Below are 23,112 nucleotides of genomic sequence, written 5' to 3'. Positions count from 1 at the left end.
GCCGCCGGCTAGCGCCTTCAAGACTTTGTTGCTACTTTTTAGTTTATTGCAGATAGCTGTGGCTTCTCGGACGTCTTGAATATGCTATCTAATGTGACCCTTAGGGCTCAACGCGCAGTCAGATAAAACGGGGGTCTGTCATATTCTAATCAGCCTGAGAGTAGTCCGAGGTATCCATTCTACTTGCAATCAGTTTTAGACATTGATAATGTCTTTGAGGCACCAAAAGAGAATTGGTAAGGGGACTTACAACGGGGACATACTTGCATCAGAATTCGGACCATTAACCTAAACCGAAGGTGATAAGTATTGGTTTAATCTGTAGAGAGCAATTGTGAATTTACCAAAGAGGAAAGTCTCAAAGAAGTTGCAACCTGTACGTGTTGGGTCCACAACGAGACTGGAGTTAGGTGAGCAGGTTTGGTGGAAAAGCGAAATAGGTGCAGCGTGTCACAAGCTGGACAGATGTCCTGCACATCGCTGTTGATCCTGGCGCAATAGGAATTGAGGCGGTTGCACCATTCGGATCTTAACTGAGCCAAAACTATTAGGGTTTATCGGGGCAGCTCTCGCTCTTCAGCTGCGCTGGGAGAGGGATGTTCTCCTAATGTAGTATTCACCTTCCATAACTTCTGAGACAGCGTTACTATTCAGTCCCACTTGATAGGCCTGTTGATATAGAGGCTCTCTCTTATGCCTCTGTACCTCTCTCTCTATATAATGAAGGTCTTTCCTTACGTGCCTGTGCGGAGGTTGCCTATCCGCCAAATGGTGATTCGGATGGCTCTGTCTGTAACACCCAAGCAGGTATTGCATTGACCGCATTTTATTATGCTGTCGCACCGGTAAAACATTCCCTCATGTAGGCTATAAGGGCGCCATTCTGGCAGGACTAAATATTCTACCAATTAATGTTGGCAGACCACACCGGAGCCGCATAGTTTACCACGGACGAGCCTATCGCGTTGTAAGAGGTCAACAACGTTTCCTTATCAGCTACCCAAGTGCTGATGTGTTGTGAGAGCAGCATGCAAAACATGTACAGAGTAACAATAACCTTTACAATGGTGTAGTACTGTTTGACATGCAAAAAAATCGATATATCTTTGTTTGGTTTAGATCCATACCTTTACCAGATTTTAGGTCAAATTAGGGTATATATCTGTTATACCTGTTGGGGACTCAAAAATATGCACCTAATAACCGAAACTCCCTAATTGCAGGTTAGTTCTCATGAACCTTGAAATTAAGAAACAAACTAAATTGGTAGAGGCCTAAAACAATATTTGTTTATTTCAAAAGTAAATAATACACTGCCATCCCCGGGAAATGCATCAAACGATTTTAACAATCATCCAAATAAACACACACACAACACAACGTTGGTGGCTTTAGATTTTGTTATTGTTTAATTTGTATTCCAAAACCCATAGACGAGCCTCTTGTCATGAATTGAGCTATGTGTGTTTTAAAAATAGACAAGAACATTTGAAGAGATATGAATAAACAAAAAAAGTGTTTTGGAGACACGTTTGTTTAAATTAAAAAAAAACATTCGTCACTTCCCAAGAAATGAAACAACAATTTCATTATCTTTCCAAACCATAATGAAAGGTGCAGGAAATTTATTTGAATGATAATGAAGATACTAGCCAAGCAACATACATTCTACATTGGAACAAAAAAAAACATCAAAAAAGAAAAGTAGGTACTACGTCATTAATACTGTTCACAAAAAAAAAAAAAAAAAAAAAAAAAAAAAAAAAAAAAAAAAAAAAACTATTAAAAATAACCATGAAAAAGCCAGTGATGTACATATGTTTGCATGCACGTAATTCATTTCTGTGTTCCGTTCTTTAGTACTCAAAGATTCGATAAATATCAAGAGCTATGAATTTCTATTTCATAACATTTTATCGTTCGTTTGCTTTCCATTTCGTCTTATCACCATGAGTAGAAAATAAATTTGACGAAAGTATTTCAAATACCACAATCACATTTGATCATTAGAAAAACTGAAATAGGTAGTTGTTGGCCATGGAACCGACACCTAGCAAATTAAAAGTTACTCAAAAAAATGTTCAAAGATTTCAAATGTTTGCAGAGAAGAGATCACAATGCGGTCGCTTTCACCATCACGAATGAAGAGAAGGGAGGGATGGATGGAGAATGCCTTCTCCCCGCATGACAAATTGTTTTTTTTTTTTTGTTTGTTTTCATAACCACATGACGAATTTGTTTTCTTCTAACATTTTTTCGTACTTTGAATTTTGCGTCGAAAGTTCAGCGTTGCTTTTTATCATTCTTATCCGGCTTTGAGTAAATTTTCTTATCGAACTGATAAACAAATTAATTGGAAGTAAAAACTACCGCATTATATATTCAATTTAAAGAATTTGCAAACATTTTCAGACTTACATAGGTTTATGATGTAGTGTTATCAGTATTTTTCATCGGTCTGCAGGTAATGAGGTATATTATACAGGGTGAGATGAAAAAACTGCAAACAACTTCAGACTGCTGTCATTTCTAAGCCTCTCGTCCGACAGCTGTTAAAATTGTTCCAGTGACAGTTCATTATATTGTTTACAAGCCTACAAAAGCATTTTGGTGAGAATGTCCCACAAAAAAGTTATGCGTGATGGAATTTAAGCGTGATAGTGTGATTTTTTTATATTTGGGTGAAAAACCACAAGTGGCTATAGTTAGAGCACTCCAGCATTTAAATGTGAATAAATCTTTTGTGTCTCGTACCATCGCTCGTTACCGTTACCGTTACTGGCATCGTAGCCCGACGTCAAGAAAGTGGACGGCAGAAAACAGCAATATTAGCAGAAATGGTTCGAAAAATAAAGAAGCGACTTGATCGAAATCCGCATCGCGGCCGAAAAAAGGCTCGTGAGCTGCACATAAAGCAATATTCCATTCGGCAAATATTGAAAATTGAGCTCGGAGTAAAGCCATTGAAATTCCACAAACTGCAAGAACTTACACCGCAACAGAAAGAAAATAGACTCAAAAGAGCTAAAGAGTTGCTTCGCTTGGCCGAAAGTGGTGAACTGCCGAATTTGGTTTTCTCCGTCTCCGATGAGAAAACATTCGTTGCCCAGCAGTTTTTAAACAAACAAAAAGATCGTGTTTACTAGCCAAAGAGGTCAGCTGAAAATGTGCATCTTCGCTTGGCCACCAGAACACAAGCGACGGCCATGTTGGTAGTGTGGGCCGCCATAACAGCCGATGGTCGCTCTCCACTCCTATTAATCGATCAGAATAAATGCCGAATACTATCGTGAAAATATTCTGGAGGGAGTATTAAAACCTTGCGAACGTAAACATTTTGGCCGCAGACCTTGGAAATTCCAACAGGACTCAGCACCATCGCACTCAGCACGCGCCACCCAAGAATGTTTTCCAGGGCACAATGGCCACTAAAATCTCTGGATACCATTCCGTTCGACTCTTGTGTTTGGAGTATTTAGGAAAAAAAGGTTCTCACTAAAAAATACCAAAGTGTCGATAACCTCAAGCAAGCGCTTCGCCGAGAATGGGCCAAAAAACCGCAAAGCAACATTCGGGCAGCGTGTCACGTTTGGCCGTTTTCAAGGCCATAATTCGTGCCAAAGGTGATTAATTCGAACAAATCTAAACTTATACAAAAATGTGGTGCTATTTCGACATTTTTTGCTTTCATTCAATAAATTTAAAAAAAAAAAAAAAAAAATTTATTGCGTTTGACTTTGTTGCATATTTTTATTTCACCCTGTATTCTATATGATATGTTTTAAATAAAGGGAAACATATTCTCCAAGCAGAAATACTAAGATCGATTTGTTCGAAAAATTAGCAATATTGTTCTATATTTTCACCAAAATCTATTATACAATTATGAAGCTATCTCTTCAGTAATGCTGAAAAATGTTCATAATCTTTCAAGTACGACCTTCAAATTTTTATCTCAATACTCATGACTGACGGACCCTAATGAAAAACTTTTCGTCATTTTACGTCTTTCAAATGAAAAAAAAAAAAAAAAAAAAATGATAAGGTCAAATTTCAATATAAAGTTGATTATTAAATCGCATGAGGTGTGTGGCTAAAAAAAAGATAAGCCGACGTTGCCAAGAAACAAATGGGTGTGTAGTTGCGGTCATATCTAAAATGCTTGCTTTTCAATCATAAAAAAATTGCCAAAATAAGTGAAGAGAAGGTAGGTAGGTAGTAAATACCTACTTTCTAACAAAATGCAATAAAATGTATACAATTAAACTAAAAGAAAGGGTCGTAAAATGCCAAATGATCGCTTCAAAACAATAATGAAAATAACTTCTTATTAAGAACAATAATGACTCGTTGCAGGTTTGGTGTTTCATTAACATTTGAATCACGTTTAAATAAGAGGAAGTTCCTTATGAAGGCATCGCACCTGCTCTTCAAGGGACATGATTTATTAGCATTAAAAATACAGCGAAACATAAAGTGTTTTGAAGTGAAAGGTTTCTGGTATTATCGGTGCGTTATTTCTTCGTAAAGATTTGGACAAGAAAATTACTAATACAACAGAGGCTTGTTAACCAAATCGAGGAATTTTTAGAAGGGCCAAACAAATAACTGTTATGCATCTAAGAATAATAAAAAATTAAATAGTTTCGAGGCACTATCATCACTGGCTTTGCACTAAATTCCTTTCGAAACTACGTCAGTGGGGCCTAGCAGACAAAAAAAAAATGGATTTTTCAAACAAAATGTTTAGGAAATATATATAAAAAATTACCGTTCGGAGGGAACCCGAGCCGACACCCTGGTTAAGTCGTTGTTAGACATAACAACTTTATTCGAATTTATCTTTGAATAGAGAATCGTTTTTTGTCAAGTTAAAAGAAATATTACGAGGTAGGGTAAGTGTACCAGTAGTCGGCACTTTTAGGATTTTCGCGTTTTTAATGGCTCACCATTCTGAGTGGAACATTTCAATTATTACAAAGTTAATTTATTCAGATTCTAAATTTTGTATAGTTTTTGCAATAATAAATAAAGTTTTTATAACTTTTTATTAAATTTCATAAATTTGTAGTTTTATTAAAACAATGCTTTTTTGCCAGTAGTCGGCACCACTTGCCAATTGTCGGTATGGCATGTTCCAACAGTCGGCATACCAATTTTTTGTAAGAATAATTAATAATAATAATAAATTTATTAATTAAAATATAATATTTTTGCTTAGGTAAACTGATTCGACGTCTTTATTGTACTTTTCTTAAGAATATGAATTGTTGAGGACCTTCACAGACAAAAAATTAATTTTTATTAGAATAAATCATCTTTTCTTATCGAAATTGTGCACAAAGATAGCGGGCAATATATTTGAAGTAAACAAAATACATTTAGTTATAATATTTTCATTTATTTGGGCTTAAAAATAAAAAGTGCCGACTACTGGGACATGCCGAACTTAGGCACACTTACCCTATAAATGTTTTTTCAATTCATCGTTTTCTTTCGTCTTGCACGATATTAAAATTTGCCAGAAGTTCAAGAGGAGGATCCATTATGAAAGTTGGCTTAATCTTACAGTATTGTCTGTGGGACTAGTAAGTGTTTTACCAAAGGAAGTAGAACACATTACGAACTATTCAGGGTGAGATGAAAAAACTGCAAACAACTTCAGACTGGTGTCATTTCTAAGCCACTCGTCCGACAGCTGTTAAAATTATTCCAATGGCAGCTCAATTTATTGCTTACTATCATGCAAAAGCTTTATGGTGAGGATTTTCCAGAAAAAAAAAAAATTAATCGTGATAGAATTCCAGCATGATAGTGCAGCATAGCCCGACGTCAAGGAAGTGGACAAAACAAAACAGCAACGTCAGCAAAAATGGTTCCAAGAGTAAAGAAGCGACTTGATCGAAACCCGCGTTGCAGTGGCCGAAAATGGCTCGTGGGCTGGACATATCGCAATATTCCATTCGGCAAATATTGAAAAATGAGCTCGGGGTAAAGCCAGTGAAATTCCAAAAGGTGTAAGAACTTACACCGCAACAGCAAAAGGAAGAAAATAGACTCAAAAGAGCTAAAGAGTGGCTTCGCTTGGCCGAAAGTATTGAACTGCCGAATTTGGTTTTCTCCGAACAAACAAAATTATTGTGTACTTGTCAAAGAGGTCAGCTGAAAATGTGCACCTTCGGTTGAACACCAGAACTCCATGTTATGGGCCGCCATAACAGCCGATGGTTGCTCTCCGCTCGTTTAAATCGACCGTGGCATCTGAATAAATGCCGAATATTATGGCGAAAATATTCTGGAGGGCACGCAAACATTTTGTCCGCAGACATTGGACATTCCAACAGGACTATTCACCATCGCACTCAGCACGCGCCACCGAAGAATGGTTACAAAATGAGGTTCCTCGCTCCATTTCCAGCGCACAATGGCCACCAAAATATCCGGATACCAATCCGTTGGACAATTGTGTCTGGAATATTTTGGAAAGCAAGGTTGGCACTAAAAACTACCAAAGGGTCGATCACCTCAAGCAAGCGCTTAGCCAGGAATGGGCCAAAATGCCGGAGAGCAACATTCGAGCAGCGCGTGACGGTTTGATCGGTCGTTTGAAGACCATAATTCGTGCCAAAGGTGACCAATTCAAACAAATCTAAACTTATTCTAAAATTTACAAATTTTTTCTTTCATTCAAAAAAATTAAAAATTATTGAAGTTTTTTATCTTACCCTGTATATATACTTTGTGGGGTCTAAAATGTATATTTCCAGGTATTACAAACGGAATGACAAATTTAATATACCCTCTATACTATGGTGGAGGGTATAAAAAGGGGTATGGATCAGCAAGACTGTCCGAACTGATATACCATACCCAAAACAACGACTAAGTAATTTAAAAAATGAAAATCAGTCTTGATAATTCTCTTTAAAATTTTCTAAAACAAACAGCCGGTAAAAAGTTTTAAAACTATCCGTTGTTTTGAAAATATGCAAAAATAAAAGGCCCAAAAAACGCCGTGAAATTTTCGAAATTTACTTATTTCACTGAAATTTATTTATTCCGCATTGAAAGTGTAGCATATTTTTTATACACTACAAATATGTTGTGTGTTTTTCTTAGTCACTGCTCAAAATGTAGAGCATAATGATCAAATTCAACATAAAATGCAAAAAAAGAGTTGTGTGTTCTTGCTAGCTACCCAGTCACATTCATTCATGAGCGCAATATGGTTAAGGCCAAGCCTCCAGCGATGGTGACTAATACCGGTTTTATGGTGTCGTGAGAAGACGAGGTGGTGGCGGTAGTTGTAGAGATGGTGGTTGGCGACAGAGAATGCAGGCTGACAGACACAAGACAAGCGACAGCATAGCACGAGGTTTTAAATATTCAATTTCCATGAGCTAAAATAAACAGCAACAAGAACGAAGCACGTGATAGCACGGAAAAGCATCAAAATAAGCATGAATGAATATTGTTGTAGACGACCCCCTGACACACATCAACAATACACCACGCAGACAAATTTACGATTTTTATAACAAATATTTTCTTCAGCATTTCATTTTTCATTTGCCATGAAAAAAGTTCTCAAGATGTTGGGGTCCATTATAACAGCCCGTACTTCAGAAAAATACATTACACCAACAACAAGAACATGAATTCCACTTGGATTTGCTTTCGCTTTTTTTATACCTGCCAACCAGCCAAAAACCACCAACCAACCCACCTACCGACAAACTGTCATCATTGCATTTTGGGCGGCGCAGTTAAATTACATAATTTTTTATCTGGTCAATGCAAAATATAAGATAAAATTTATAAATTCCTTGGCAAATAGCCGTTCAGCTCATCTTCCATTTGGCCTATGACACACAATCTTCTTGACCATGGATAAAAAAAATTACACAACTTGTTTGTCGTTTTCTTTTCATCATGGAATTGGAATTTTTGAGATTTTTTCCTCTCTAAATCGCACCACACGTCACTTGACCTGAATTATTTTGCTTTACTTTTCGTTAATATTCCAAAGAGTTTCGTTTGGTTTTATCATTGTCACATGTGCACTTAATGTACACCTTTTAATTTTGAGTACTTTTTACTTATTTTTAAAATATTTTCTAGACTTTTAAGTAATTTTTTACCTGAGATACGTCCGAATCGCAACTTTTTGGCAGAACCGTAAGGAGAACCGAGCTACTATGAAGTAATTGATGACGGCGTAGGAAAAGTTTAGCAGGCGTCGTTATTTTGTTTCTTTGGTCAATGGTACAGCGTTGCCAGACAATGATGTTGTGATACAAATAGGGAAAATATTTCATGTGTGGAGGAAATTCACATTTTCAACAGTTTAATGAGGGTGTTTTTAATATATAGGTATTTATTTAAAGCTTAAAATAGTTATTGTGGGGAGTAAACGGGCAGATAAAGTACTTTTCATTGTTTTTTTTTCATTAGGGTTTAAAGCAAATTCAATTCTCTTTCACATGGCATCTTAATAGTGCGTTTTATGAAGATTCATCATTTTTAGAGGCAAAAATGACAAAATTCTTATATAAGGGAAACCCCTCAAGGAAATAATGGAATTTCGGGGTAATTCCACAAAATTGTATCTAAAATAGTAGGACTATATAGATTTATCGGGAAATTTTAAAATTTTTACCCATTTACGTCGAAAATTTCCATTTATTTTGCAACCATGGGTATAATCAATTTGACAATCTATATAATGCCATGTTTAAGTTAGAATATCTTGCAGCGTTAACCTACTTCAAGAGGTTTTATTTAAAGTATAATTAATGGATACCACAATTTTAACACAAATCCAGTGAGTAAACCCTTTTATATATAACGTTATGAAATTAGGCTGGATGTTTGTTCTATAAAAATATGGAATCATGGTAGACAAATACAGGTAGTCGCATCCACACAGCTGCTGGGACAATGAACTGTCAAACAAATTTTGGAATTGAAATTTTTGAATGAAAAATTATTCAATTTCGTAAAAAATTTTTAAAGAAGGATAAAGAACCTTCGCGTCATATAGGAAAAAAATATACAAATCTACTTATTTTGAACAAAACATATAAAACATTTTGACATATCACTGTTCCCAAGCATTGATGCATGTACTTGTATTCGTGATAAAAAATAATTTTCGTGATAAAATTAAGGAGGTAAGGCTATGCAATTATTTTTTGAAAATTATTCATTTGACAACATCTATTGTCAAAATGTATATCCGTAATTTCGAACCTTTGGCACAAATTATGGCCGTCAAAAGGCCAATAAAACAGTCACACGCTGCCCGAATGTTGCTCTGGGGTATTTTGGCCCATTCGCGGCGAAGCGCTTGCTTGAGGTGATCGAAACTGTGGTATTTTTTAGTGCCAACCTTGCTTTCCAAAATACTCCAGACACAATAGTCCAACGGATTGGTATCCGGAGATTTTGGTGGCCATTGTGCACGGGAAGTGAAGCGAGGTACCTCATTTTGTAACCATGCTTGGCTGGCGCTTGCTCAGTGCGATGGTGCTGAGTCCTTTTGGAATGTCCAAGGTCTGCTGCCAAAATGTTTGCGTCCGCAAGGCTTTAATACACCTTCCAGAATATTTTCGCGATAATATTCGCCATTTATTCTGATGCCACGGTCGATTAATACGAGCGAAGAGCGACCATCAGCTGTTATGGCGGTCCACACCATCACCATGGCCGGCGCTTGAATTCTGGTGGCCAACCAAAGGTGCACATTTTCAACTGACCTCTTTGGCAAGTAAACACGATCATTTTGTTTGTTTACAAACTGCTGGACAACGAACGTTTACTCATTGGAGATAACTAAATTCGGCAGTTAACCACTTTCAGCCAAGCGAAGCAACTCTTTAGCTCTTTTGAATCTATTTTCTTTCTGTTGCGGTGTAAGTTCTTGCACTTTTTGGAATTTTAATGGCTTTATCTCGAGCTCATTTTTCAATATTTGCCGAATGGAATATTACGATATGTTCAGCTCACGAGCCATTTTTCGGCCACTGCGACGCGGGTTTCGATCAAGTCGCTTCTTTACCTTTCGAACCATTTCTGCTGATGTTGCTGTTTTCTTCCGTCCACTTCCTTAACGTCGGGCTACGCTACCAGTATCACGGTAACGAGCGGTGGTACGAGACAAAAAGATTTATTCACATTTAAATGTTAGAGTGCTTTAACGATATTCACTTTTGATTTTCCAGGCAAATACAAAAAAATCACACTATTACGCTTGAATTCCATCACGAAATTTTTTTTTGTGGGAAATTCTCACCAAAATGCTTTTGTACACTTTTAAATACAAGTCTGAGACTATTATCGCTTTCCTTCAGAATAAGGTGTGAATTCATAACATTTATTTGCAAAAGAACAGCGAATCGAGAGAGGAATTTTGACAGTGTTTTTCAAGGTTCCTTGATGGACAAATATCTACTTGTAATCACATGCAGATCTTCTTCCTTGAAAACATTTTCAATTTAGAAATAACAAAGCCTAATTGTTAACTGTTAAATGTTTTCTTTTTATACCCTCCAACTTGGAAAGGAGGGTATAATAACTTTGTCATTCCGTTTGTAACATCCCTAAATAAATATTCGTCGTAGACCCCATAAAGTATATATATTCATAATCAGCATAAAAGTCTAAGTCGATTTAACGTCCGTCTGTCTGTCTGTTGAAATCACGATACAGCCCATATTATTTGACGTTGAGCGTTAAAAGCAGAAAAATTTGTATTGTGTCTAGGATGGTTGCTTTTAAAATCAGATATATCGGTCCACGTTCTGGTATTGTCCCCATATAACGGTACCTCCCGATATTCGGTATTTTGATGATTTTTGCCACATTTTTTTCACGGATTTATTTAAAAATTGGTATTTGTTGGTCATAATGGGTTCTGGCTGCGGTGGCAAAACATTGTATGTAGAGGTCCATGTTTCGATATAGCTCCCATAAATGGTACCTCCAGATATTCGACATTCTCATGATTTTTGCCACATTTTTTCACGGATTTCTCTGAAAATTGGTATTTGTAGGTCATAGTGGGTCCTAATTCGTGTGGTGAAATATTGTATGTATGGGTCCACACTTTGGTATAGCCCGCATATGACGTAGCTCCCGATTTTTGGTATTTTGATGATTTTTGGCACATTTTCCCACGAATATGTCTACAAATTGGTATTTGTAGGTCATAATGTGTTATAATGTTTCCTTTACCTTAAGGTGGAGGTATTAAAAGTTCGGCCCGGCCGAACTTAATGTGTTTTTACCTGTTTTGGGTAATTTTCATGAATTAATAAAATTTGGTAATTTGATGAGCTTTGTTTCTTTTTATGGCGGGCAAATTGGTTTGTTTGGGCAAATCAGCTGATTGCTGCAGCTTTTATCGGAAAGTTTATTTTTTTTATATTTCTTCTAAAAAGGACAATAACAATGTAGTTGCTGTGCAATTCTTTCAGGAGAGTAACCGGGCAGGCATATATATTTTTTAGTTTTTCTTTTTCATATTTTTTACATAACAGTCCTAAAACCTGGTATAAATATGGTATTATGATCCACAAACTGCAAATTACTACAAATAAGTACTATTTTTGATACGATAAAGATACACGATACGCAAACATTATATTAATTATTTATTAAAAAAGGATATCCATTATTGCTGTGGTGTGAACTCTTATTATTTTACAGTTACATTATTTCCCTGAATTGCAGTGAAGTTATTTTTAATTACAGATATCTAGTATAACCAGTTTAAGGATATACATAGGTATTTGACATTGCCATTGAACTATGTATCGATGAGCTTTGTTGTTACAAGTTCATGCAAGTATGTTATACAACTTGTTGTTGTTGTTATATTTATGATTTAATTTCTCTGCAAACATTTGTTTCATGCATCCAGTTTTCACGACATAATGTGCAACAATCCAACAAACCGGTAAGATTACAGCATGGCGCCCAATTATGAAGAAATTCCCTCAAATAGCAAATATGTTGTACAAAAGAGTGGGTCGTCATAGAAAGGAGGCAATTTGGTTCATTTTCGGATGATGATGACAAAAACTGCCAAAAGAAGTACTATGTTTTGGAATAGAATTATTCATTTTGTTTGGACAATATTTGTTTGTGATATATAGCATTTTCAGATTAAATGAAACCTTTTGCAATTCAAATGAAACTTTTTGCAGCGGGAATGAAACCTTTTGCAGTGGAAATGAAACCTTTTGCAGCGGGAATGAAACCTTTTGCAACCGAAATGAAACCTTTTGCAACCGAAATGAAACTTTTTGCAAATCAAATGAAACTTTTAGATTTTTAGAAGGAAAAATAACAAAAAATTTTTATTTTTAGTAGGTTTAAAATTAAATCATTTTCTTTGATTATTAATATCTATGTTTTTTTAAACATTTTTCTTAAAGCTTCCATAAAACACAAGTGTAGATGCAGAAAGATTGAAAAAAGTTTTTCAAGGTATTTTTTTCAAAGGACCCGAATTAGGTATCTTTTTATAATCTCCTCCATGGAAAGGAGGATATATTAAATTTGTCATTCGGTTTGTAACACCTCTAAATTTTCGTTGTAGACCCCATAAAGTATATATACCATCATGATCTTAGTTGATTTAATGATTCCCACTTATCTGTCTATTGAAATCACGACTGCTCTATCTCCATAATCAATAAAGCTGCGAAGCGGGAATCCTTTATTAGGTAATATTAATAGTATACAATAACTATAAGAAATTGTGGTAAAGCTTAATTTCACAATTCAGTCCTGACCATACCTATAGCAAAATTTGTTTAAATTTCTCTTTTTAGCGTTAAGCATTTGGAATTTAATAATATGGAAGCATTTTATATCAAATCAATAAAGAACCATTTGTTATTACAATAATTGAAAATTTAAGAAATAATATAAATAAATGTAGATATTTATAATCAATAAAAAATCCTCTTTGTCAATATATTAGTTATATTATTATTAATTATTAATTGATTCAATTTAAAAACTACTAAAAATAAAAATGTTTTGTTATTTTTCCTTCTATAAATTTAAAAGTTTCATTTGAATTGCAAAAAGTTTCATTTCGGTTGCAAAAGGTTTCATTTCCGCTGCAAAAGGTTTCATTTCCACTGCAAAAGGTTTCATTTCCACTGCAAAAAGTTTCATTTGAATTGCAAAAGGTTTCATTTAATCTGAAAATGCTATAGGTTCTGGCATCTAAATACTTCAGATTAGTGTTTCTCAAAAGATACTTAACATTTGAATAACTTATCTTATACAGGGTAAGAATAAAAGAATAAAAAAAAAAAAAACAAAAAAAAAAAATTGTGGTGGAATTCAAGCGAGATAGTGTGATTTCTTTATATTTGGCTGGAAAACTACAAGTGGTTATTGATAGAGCACTCCAGCATTGAAATGTGAATAAATCATTTGTGTCTCTTATCATCGCTCGTTACCGTGATACTGGTAGCGTAGCCTGACTTCAAGGAAGTGGACGGGAGAAAACACCAACATCAGCTGAAATGGTTCGAAAAGTAAAGACAGGACTTGATCCAAACCCGTGTCGCAGTGGTCGAAAAGTGGCTCGTGATCTGAACAAATCGCAATATAATCCATTCGGCAGATATTAAAAAATGAGCTCGGGATAAAGACATTAAAATTCCAAAAAGTGCAAGAACTTACACCGCAACCAAAAGAAAATAGACTCAAAAGAACTAAAGAGTTGGTTCGCTTGGCCGAAAGTGGTGATCTGCCGAATTTGGTTTTCTCCGATGAGAAAACATTCGTTGTCCAGCAGTTTGTAAACAAACAAAATGATAGTGTTTACTTGCCAAAGAGGTCAGCTATAAATGTGCACCTTCGGTTGGACACTAGAACTTAAGCGCCAGTCATGATGATGGTGTGGGCCGCCATAACAGCCGATGGTCGCTCCCCGCTCGTATTAATCGATCGTAGCATCAGAATAAATGCCGAATATCATCGCGAACATATTCTGGAGGGTGTATTAAGGCCTTGGCCACGCAAATACTTTGGCCGCAGACCTTGGACATTCCAAGAGGATTCAGTGCCATCGCACTCAGCACCAAAATCTCCGGATACCAATTCGTTGGACTATTGTGTCTGGAGTATTCTGTAAAGCAAGGTTGGCACTAAAAAATACCAATGGTAGATCAACTCAAGCAAGCGCTTTGTAGGGAATGGGCCAAAATACCGCAGAGCAACATTCGGGCAGTGTGTGACGGTTTCATTGGCCGTTTGAAGGCCATAATTCGAACCAAAGGTGACCAATTCGAGCAGATCTAAACTTATTCTAAAATTTAATGCTATTTCCGATATTTTTTGCTTTCATTCAATAAAATTTAAAAAAAAAAATGTAAAAATTATGGCGTTTGACTTTCTTGCAGTTTTTTATGTTACCCTGTTTATATCTTCAACCGATTTCGGGTTAATTGTGCACCAAATGGCCAATATTAGTTCAAATTACCTGAATTTTGGCACATCCGACCGAATTCAGCCTAGAAGCAAGTACATCACATTTGGAGGAAATCGGTTTAGATATATCTATAGCTCCCATATATATACTTTATCCGGTTTGGGGTTTTAAGACCCTCACATGCGGAATATGCACTCTACAACAATTATATTTGATACCGGGCATCGGATACTGCTCGAAAATACCTCCGCCAAATTTTATTGAGATCGGTTCAGATTTTTATATAGCTTCGATATACATCTTCATCCGATTTTACGGTTATTTGCCACCATATATGTAATGATCTACTTCAATAAATTGCCAATATTAACTTTTTTGTTAAGTGAGCTCTACTAAATACGCATATTGGTGTAGGGTATCATACAGTTGGCCCCGCGCGAACTTTCTGAACTTTCCTTACTGGTTATTATTTGATTTGAACAATATTTGTTTGTGATATTGGTTCTGACGTCTAAATACTTTAATTAATGTTTCTCAATATTAATACTTAATATTTGAATAACTTATCTCATAATGAACCCATATCACCCTCATTACTGTCATTAAGGTGTAACATTTTTTGTCTAGTCTTGTAATGTATAATTACTTATATATACATATGTACATGTATGTACTTCTGTATCTCTTTTTATAACAAATTCCACAAATTGTACTTTAATTACGATTCCATTTATTAAACAGCTGTGTTTTTCCTACGCATCTATTTTCTCGTTTTTGCTCCGAAACAAGTTTCCTCTCAGACAGGAGCTAATAAATTGCTTTATCCGCAGACAACAAGCCGTAGAGCATTAGAGGAGTTGTTACAACATCCACTAGGAAAATGTGTAAAAATTTCATTTTCATTTGCAACAAAACCTTGCAGACAATTGGTTGTTTCAGCGGTTGACATAACAGCTGGCTCGAAGTTTAATTCCAATATAGCTCTTGTTGTGATCGACGTCCATAATGAAAGTGTCAAAGCCTGAAATTGTTGTTGTGTTTATGGTGATGGTGATAAACGTAATGCAAATACAAGGATATACTGGTGGCTATAATTTTTATGAGCCAAGCAATAAGGTATTCACAGTGCTAAGACGTTTATTTGTTTATGAAACGTGATAAAGTAAAAGGATATTCATTTGTGTTTGTTATAATTGTCAAAAATTGGATTTTTGCAGAAAACGCGTTGTTTAAATCCGCCTCGTACCGCCAGAAAAGTCGAAACCTTTATCAAAGAGTGCCAGGATGAAGTGAAAAATAAATTGGTGCAAGGTAATTTGTCATTACAGAATGTGAAAAAACCTACTATTGCCACTAAAAAAAGATCCTCGATTGGTTTAATAAATCCCATAAAAAGTTCTACAATTGACATACAATTTTTCTATATTAAAATATATGAAATGGATCAAGTTGTAACAGGAAAAATATATTAAAAGAATAACTTTAGAAAAAATAAACTTGTAAATCAATACAACATTTCTTTAAAAATATAATTTAAAAAAATACCGAAGTCAAAACTTCTCGTAAAAATCTAGCGTTGATGTTAACAAGTTAAAAAGCAATAAGTTCGGCCGGGCCGAACTTTGAATACCCTCCACCGTTTGGAACGAATTTGGAAATTTTCAAAAAATAAAGTCCTTAAAAAATTCTGTTAAAATTTATAAAATACCGAATATAGCCGTTTTATTTGGGTCTATACGACGTGGACCTACATAGGCCTTGTTTGTCATAAGCCATTACCATATTCAAATTCTGTCACAAGCTATAGCATCCATTACGAACGTCAAATACGACATCTCAAAAAAAAAAATCGGTGGGTATTGTACCTACCGAATACAGAGAGGTACTGATATATGGGGCCTATATCTGCATAGACCATTTTATGTCACAGACTGTAGTTTCCATTACGAACTCTAAATACGTAATTTGAAACAATTTCGTTAAATAATGACGCTAAAATCATCAAAATACCGAATTTTGGGAGGTAGTGTTGCACGGGGGCTATACGAAGACGTGGACCGGCACAGACAATTTTCTGTCTAAGGCTGTAGTATCCATTTCGAACTTCAAATACCAAATGTGAAATAATTCCGATGAATAATGTCGCTAAAATCATCAAAATACCGAATACCGGGAGGTACTTATATATGGGGGCTATATGAAAACGTGGACCTACATGGCCCATTTACGTACTTAACCTGCCTACTGGAAAAATAAACACGTGTGCAAAATTTTAGCCTTCTATCTCAATTCGTTCGAAAGATAGCGTGATTACAACAGACAGACAGACGGACATGGCTACTTAGAATTTTACGCTGATCAAGAATATATATACTTTGTTGGGTCTGACATGAGTATTTCGAGTATGGTGGAGGGTATAAAAATCCTATAAAAAGATCCATGATTTCCATAGAGAAATGTTTCTTCGAAAAATGACCAGCTAAATGATCCACGAAAAATATACTTTAAACAATTCTGGATTATCAAATATAAACTTCCTTTAAAATCCAGAATTGCCAAAATGCCCCATATAAAAATCAGGATTTCCATAGAATAATGTCAGCGAAAAATGTTCTAGAGATGTACGAAAATTTTGAAAATTTTCTATAATAATACAGTGTCATCAAGAAAACATGTCCCTTCACATTTCCTAGATTGCCAAAAAAATTATCAAAAAATTCAATAAAAAAGCCGAATTAGATTTTTAAAAAGAAAAATGTAATTTCATAAATTATTTATATTTTTACGAAAAATCTCCTTTAACACACAAAGATCCAAAATATCCTCGATTTTTATAGAATACACATTCGATGATACACTTTTGAACTTTTGGGTAAAGAAAACCTTTTTAAATAAAAGTATCTGAATTCAAACCTGTTCCACTTTAAACTACAAATAACAGTAAGACCGTTTGGATAATGCTGTAAAACTTTTCGAAAAAACCTAAAGTGGGTGAGGCCATTATATGGGGACCATGCCAAAATGGGAACTCCCGTAGACAATTTTATACTTCAAGGATTGTCATCTACCAAATCTTCTTAAATATCTAATTTGAAATAATTTCGGGTGTAAATGTGAGTAGAGTTATCGAAAGTATAGCAAATGGATGGGGGGATGTGGGTATTATATGTGCTCCATAGGAGAAGGTGAACCGAAATATTCCAATTACCAATTTTTAAACAAATCCGTGGAAAAATGTGGCAAAAATCATAAAAATACTGAATGTCCAGAGGTACCATTATGTGGGGCCTATACGATAACGGGGACCTAACATATAATGTTTCGCCACCGGAACTACAAACTTTATTACCTACAAATACCAATTTCTATATAAATCTGTGAAAAATGTGGCGAAAATCATCAAAATACTGAATATTGGGAGGTACCGTTACATGGGGACTATACCAAACCGTGGATATCAAATGCTCCGTCATCGGAGTTAGAACCCATTGTGAACTACAATCACCAATTTTTAGAAAAATCCGTGGAAAAAATGTGGCAAAAATCATCAAAATACCGAATATAGGGAGGTTCCGTTATATGGGGACTCTAAAAAAACGTGGACCAATACATACAATGTTTCGCCACCGGAGCTAGATCCCATTATGACCCACAAATACCAATTTTTAGACAAATCCGTTAAAAAATGAGGCCAAAAATCATAAAAAAATACCGAATATCGGGGGGTACCGTTATTTAGGGGCTATACAAAAATAAGGACCTATACATACAAAGTTTCGCCACCGGAGCTAGAACCCATTATGACCTACAAATACCAATTTTTAGACAAACCCGTGAACAATTGTGGCGAAAATCATCAAAATACCGAATATCGGAAGGTATCGTTATATGTGTGCTATACCAAGACTTATTTTCAATACCAACAATCCTAGACACAATAAAAATTAACCTACCAAATTTTGAAGCTCTACGTCAAATAATGTGGGCTGTATCTTTATTTCAACAGACAGACAGACGGACATCGTTAAATCGACTTAGAATTTTATGCTGATTATGAATATATATATACTTTATGGGGTTATACGACCAATATTTAGGGATGTTACAAACGGAATGACAAAGTTAATATACTCTCCTTTTCAAGGTGGGGTGTATAAAAAAAGTGTAAAACTGCCTTAAAGATCAACGACCACAAAAAAAAAAAAAAATGATTTGCGACAGCCATAGAAAAACGTGATATACAAGATTCTCTCTTAGAAAAAGTTGCCAATCAAAGTCCACAAAAAGTATAAAAAGTCCACATTAACTGTATAAAATTAGTGTGACGAAATTTTTTTATAAAAAGATCTAATTAGCATGACAAAGTTTCCTATAAATAGGTCCATGTCAGTTTCACAAAATTTCTTATGACAGAATTTTTATAAAATGATCCATTTTAGGTTAATAAAATTTTCTATAAAAATATCAAATACACGTTAGTTTTGCAAAAGTTTGCTTAACAAATTTTTCTATAAAAGGATCAACGGTCCTAAAATGGAATAAACGTTTGCTAGTATAAATTTTCGTTTGCAGGCCAAAACTTACAATAAAGAAATTCGCATTTTGTTTTCAAAACTTCCGCCAGTCCATTGTAACTTCACAAAAAATTTCATAAAAGGATGCCATGTCAAAATTTCTTACAGAAATCCAAGTTTTGTTACCGAAATTTCTTATAAAAAGATACGGCATAGGCTGACAATTCCTTTACCTAAGTTTATATTTGTAAAATTGTTCAATGGAAGAATCTATTCGTTTTGCCATTTTTTTATATCATAAAGGGAAAATCGGTTATCCTAGTAAACACTTTTACACTCTTGCAGTTTTGGAGCAGTATGTACAATAGTCACATTCTATTAATGAGTAGAACTGTGTTTAACGAACCAAATTTAAAGCATAATTTTAGGCGAACATATTATAATAATGAATGTTAACCCTCTGCAACTGACGTGGTCTAATTGTAACAATGTGACTGACATGGGGTCTAGCAGACCTCATTTTTAAACCGATTTCCCATGCTCAAATTTTTGACTGGCGCCTTCTTGGCCTTATTTATGTACAACAGTAAATAGTTTTCAATCTAGCATAGGTTAAAAATTTCAAATAAGTGACGACTTTTTCAAGGTATGGTTTATTTCATTTAGGTCTATAATAACAAAAAAAAAAAATACTCTTCTCTTAAAAACAAAAAAAAAAAAAAAAAAAACAATTATTCTTACAAATATTGAGGAACTTCTTTTTTACCTTAAAAAACACTTATGAAATAAGTTTTGGTTTGATTTTTAGCTAAATCGTACGGTTAGATCAGTACATGTACAGTCTTAAAAATTCAGTCTTTAAAACTACATCTGACTCAAAGAGTTGACTAAACATGAAAATCTATACTTGGACATAACGCAGTGAAATAATTCACGGCCTGTGCCATCAGTAGCAAATACTGTATTGAGATCGCAGGCGTTGCATTTAAACACCGACGAATAATATAAGAGCCCTACGAATGCTCTCATTTCATTCTCATTCGTGTCCATAAGTTCTGCTCGGCTGTTATTTTTGAACTGGCTCCTATACATATTAAGCTTTTGGTTTGTATTTACTATCAAGCTTGAAAGCATAGACTGATCAAAAAATCTTGTCCAAAGACAAACATAACTTTCAAATTTTGTGAAAGTTACAATGTTTGGTAGCCTTAGAATATTATGTCTTGGACCCTCCTGATCAGACCATACAAAGCCATTTTTACATCTGTACAAATGCTCACTTATGGATTCCGTTTGAACTTCCGCAAAGCTATTACCTTCCTCTTGAAAACGCGCTTCCAGAGAAATTTCATCGTCCTCAAATATAATTTCTTCTGCTACAAAATCTGGATCATTTACATCATCGTCGCCGCTGAAATCTTCACCCTCTTCATCAATTTCTTCCAGCCACTCAGTTATTTGCTGTTCGCTGCTTTTAAAAGTTCCAGCTGATGTTCTTTTATAGGAAGTCATTTCCTCTAGGATTACTGACTGCAAAAATATAAGTGATAATAATAGTCAAAATACAATTTTACTGTTGTGAGGTCTGACAGACAATATGTAATTTTACGATATTACTGATGTGAGGTCTACAAGACCATATTGAATTTCACAATAATACTGACGTGGTGGTCTGCTGGCTACTTACACAAATGTTGATGTGCGGGTCTAATAGACCTTTTACTGCGCAGTTAGACACGTGCGTTGCCCACGATTGCTCTTTTCACACTGAGCGACGTAGGAGCATGAATAGAAAAGGTAACGAGAGCGTAGAGATCGTAACTTGTTATTTTACAAAGTTACGAACGATTGTTCTCTTTGCGGGGTCTGTCAGACCATACGTCAGTTGCAGAGGGTTAATGATGAAGTGTAACAAACCTTTACTAAATTTAATGCTCGTTGTAGCCAATATTTTGCCACAGATTGCAATGCAAAGGATATTAAATTCTACTATTCTGATCTCGTTTACTCAAATTGTATTATAAATAATTAGTGGTCAGTTTTTTTCGTTCAACAATACCGTGGTCGCATAAAAGCTCGAAGGAATATATGTTTTGGAAACGTGAAAGAATGCTATAAATAAAAAAAACTAGCACTATAACCATAAGAAATTATGTCGAACATTCTATAATAATTTGATATTTACTGATATTAAAATTGTTTTCACATATTTCAGAGGCATTTTCTATTCTAAAACATGAGGTTGCAAAATTCCAAACTCCCATAAGTCTAGACGATGATAATGTGGAATATATGGAACCAACAAAGGCTCCAAATCACCATGATGCGGATTGGCCAGAAAATACAGAAACGGAGGAAGAGTCATATTTCCAAGATCATAATCTCAATCAATTTGAGTATTTTTCGGAGGAGGATACGGCACGCCGGAGAATGGCACGTTTAGTGAAGAGAATATCGCGTGTCGATGATCTAACCAATGGTATTTATCATCCCACATTGGTGCCGTTCGAGGATAAAAGAATCGCTGGGGTAAGTTTGGAGTGTTTTACTAAAAACAAAACCAATTTCGTTTATAATTCCACAATAATAATATAATGATTTATAATAATAAATAATACAGGGTGATATAACAAAAATGCAACAAAGTCAAACGACATGACTTCTACATTTCTTTTTAAAATTTTATTGAATGAAAACAAAAAATGCCGGTAATAGCATCAAATTTAAGAATAAGTTTAGATTTTTTCGAATTGGTCACGCATGAATTATGGCCTACAAACGGCCAATGAAACCGTCACACGCTTTTGCGTTCGGCATTTATTCTAATGCCACGGTCGATTAATACGAACGGAGAGCGACCATCGGCTGTTATGGCGGCTCACACCATCATCATGGCCGAAGCTTGACTTCTGGTGGCCAACCGAAGGTGCACATTTTCAGCTGACCAGCTGTCGGACGAGTGGCTTAGAAATGACAGAAGTCTGAAGTTGGTTGCAGTTTTTTAATCTCACCCTGCATAATAATGAGTAATGATGACAGTAACAACAAGAAAAATGAAGATTTTTAGAGTATCTTTAAATCGGAAACGTGATCCATGAAATTATTTAATATCTCATCATACAATGGTAGAACGTAAATACAGACATTTTTTGCCAATGTAAAACCAAAGAATATGGGTTTAACTTCTCTGAAAGAAATTAAACTATGCGAAGTTTCATCTAAAAACATAAATGCCCAAATCCAACTGATAACAGTTATTTGAAATTAATCTCATCGCCTGACAACTTCATTCCACACGGTTTGAACCATGGCCTACAATCTTTGTCATCGCTCAACAAAAAAAAAAAAAAAAAAAAAAAATAATAATAATAATAATAAAATAATAATAACAAACTGATGATGAATGATAACTTAGTTGCAAACTGCCGTTTTTTATTTTAATTTAATAACCAGATAGCGAGCGGTCTTTGTTAAATAATTTCCTCTATGATTTTAATTTCGTTTATAAACGAAATAAAAATGTTTGATCAAATTATGCAAATTTTGCTAATAGAGCTCGACATAGAGACATTGAACATGAAACGTGGATGGAGAAAAAGAAGATTATCTATCGATTCTTTATTTTGCTTAATTTTTTTCCTCTGCTATAGAAATGATTTGTTGATATTAACACTACAAAAGGTTGATATTGAATATGTCAAAAGAATTGGATTAAATAGCGATGTTTAACATAAGATTATTAAGTATTAAATGGGTCAATTTAATTAGTTTAAATGCAAAATAAAGAACTAGAACAATTGTATTTTTTTTAAATCGACATTAATGAGCAAAAATAATAATAATAATAATAATAATAATAATAATAATAATAATATAATAATAATAATAATAATAATAATAATAATAATATAATAATAATAATAATAATAATATAATAATAATAAAATAATATAATAATATAATAATAATAATAATAATAATAATAATAATAATAATAATAATAATAATAATAATAATAATAATAATAATAATAATAATAATAATAATAATAATATAATAATAATATAATAATAATAATATAATAATATAATAATAATAATAAAATAATAATAATAAGAATAATATAATAATAATAATAAT

At 34.4% G+C, this 23,112-nt stretch overlaps 2 protein-coding genes across 2 annotated transcripts in view; one reads left to right on the top strand and one right to left on the bottom strand.

The window, feature by feature from the left end:
- Positions 1 to 8,264, bottom strand: part of LOC101896673 (2-oxoglutarate dehydrogenase complex component E1) — a 42,448-nt gene extending 34,184 nt beyond the window's left edge. The window contains exon 1 of the mRNA XM_059127517.1: positions 8,142 to 8,264. The gene's annotated coding sequence lies outside the window, so the exon portion shown is untranslated. The remainder of the gene's footprint in view (positions 1 to 8,141) is intronic.
- Positions 8,265 to 15,258: 6,994 nt separating this feature from the next.
- LOC101900459 (general odorant-binding protein 70) overlaps positions 15,259 to 23,112 on the top strand; it is a 21,768-nt gene continuing 13,914 nt past the window's right edge. Inside the window, exons 1-3 of the mRNA XM_059127452.1 lie at positions 15,259 to 15,574; positions 15,676 to 15,769; positions 21,188 to 21,501. Of these exons, the coding sequence (XP_058983435.1) occupies positions 15,464 to 15,574; positions 15,676 to 15,769; positions 21,188 to 21,501 (519 nt within the window). The 5' untranslated portion in view covers positions 15,259 to 15,463. The remainder of the gene's footprint in view (positions 15,575 to 15,675; positions 15,770 to 21,187; positions 21,502 to 23,112) is intronic.

This window comes from Musca domestica, unplaced genomic scaffold (assembly GCF_030504385.1).
Source record: "Musca domestica strain aabys unplaced genomic scaffold, Musca_domestica.polishedcontigs.V.1.1 45, whole genome shotgun sequence".
In the NCBI taxonomy this organism is placed as follows: domain Eukaryota; kingdom Metazoa; phylum Arthropoda; class Insecta; order Diptera; family Muscidae; genus Musca; species Musca domestica.
The sequence above is the reverse complement of the archived record's forward strand: the minus strand, read 5'-3'. Positions and strand labels throughout refer to the sequence as shown.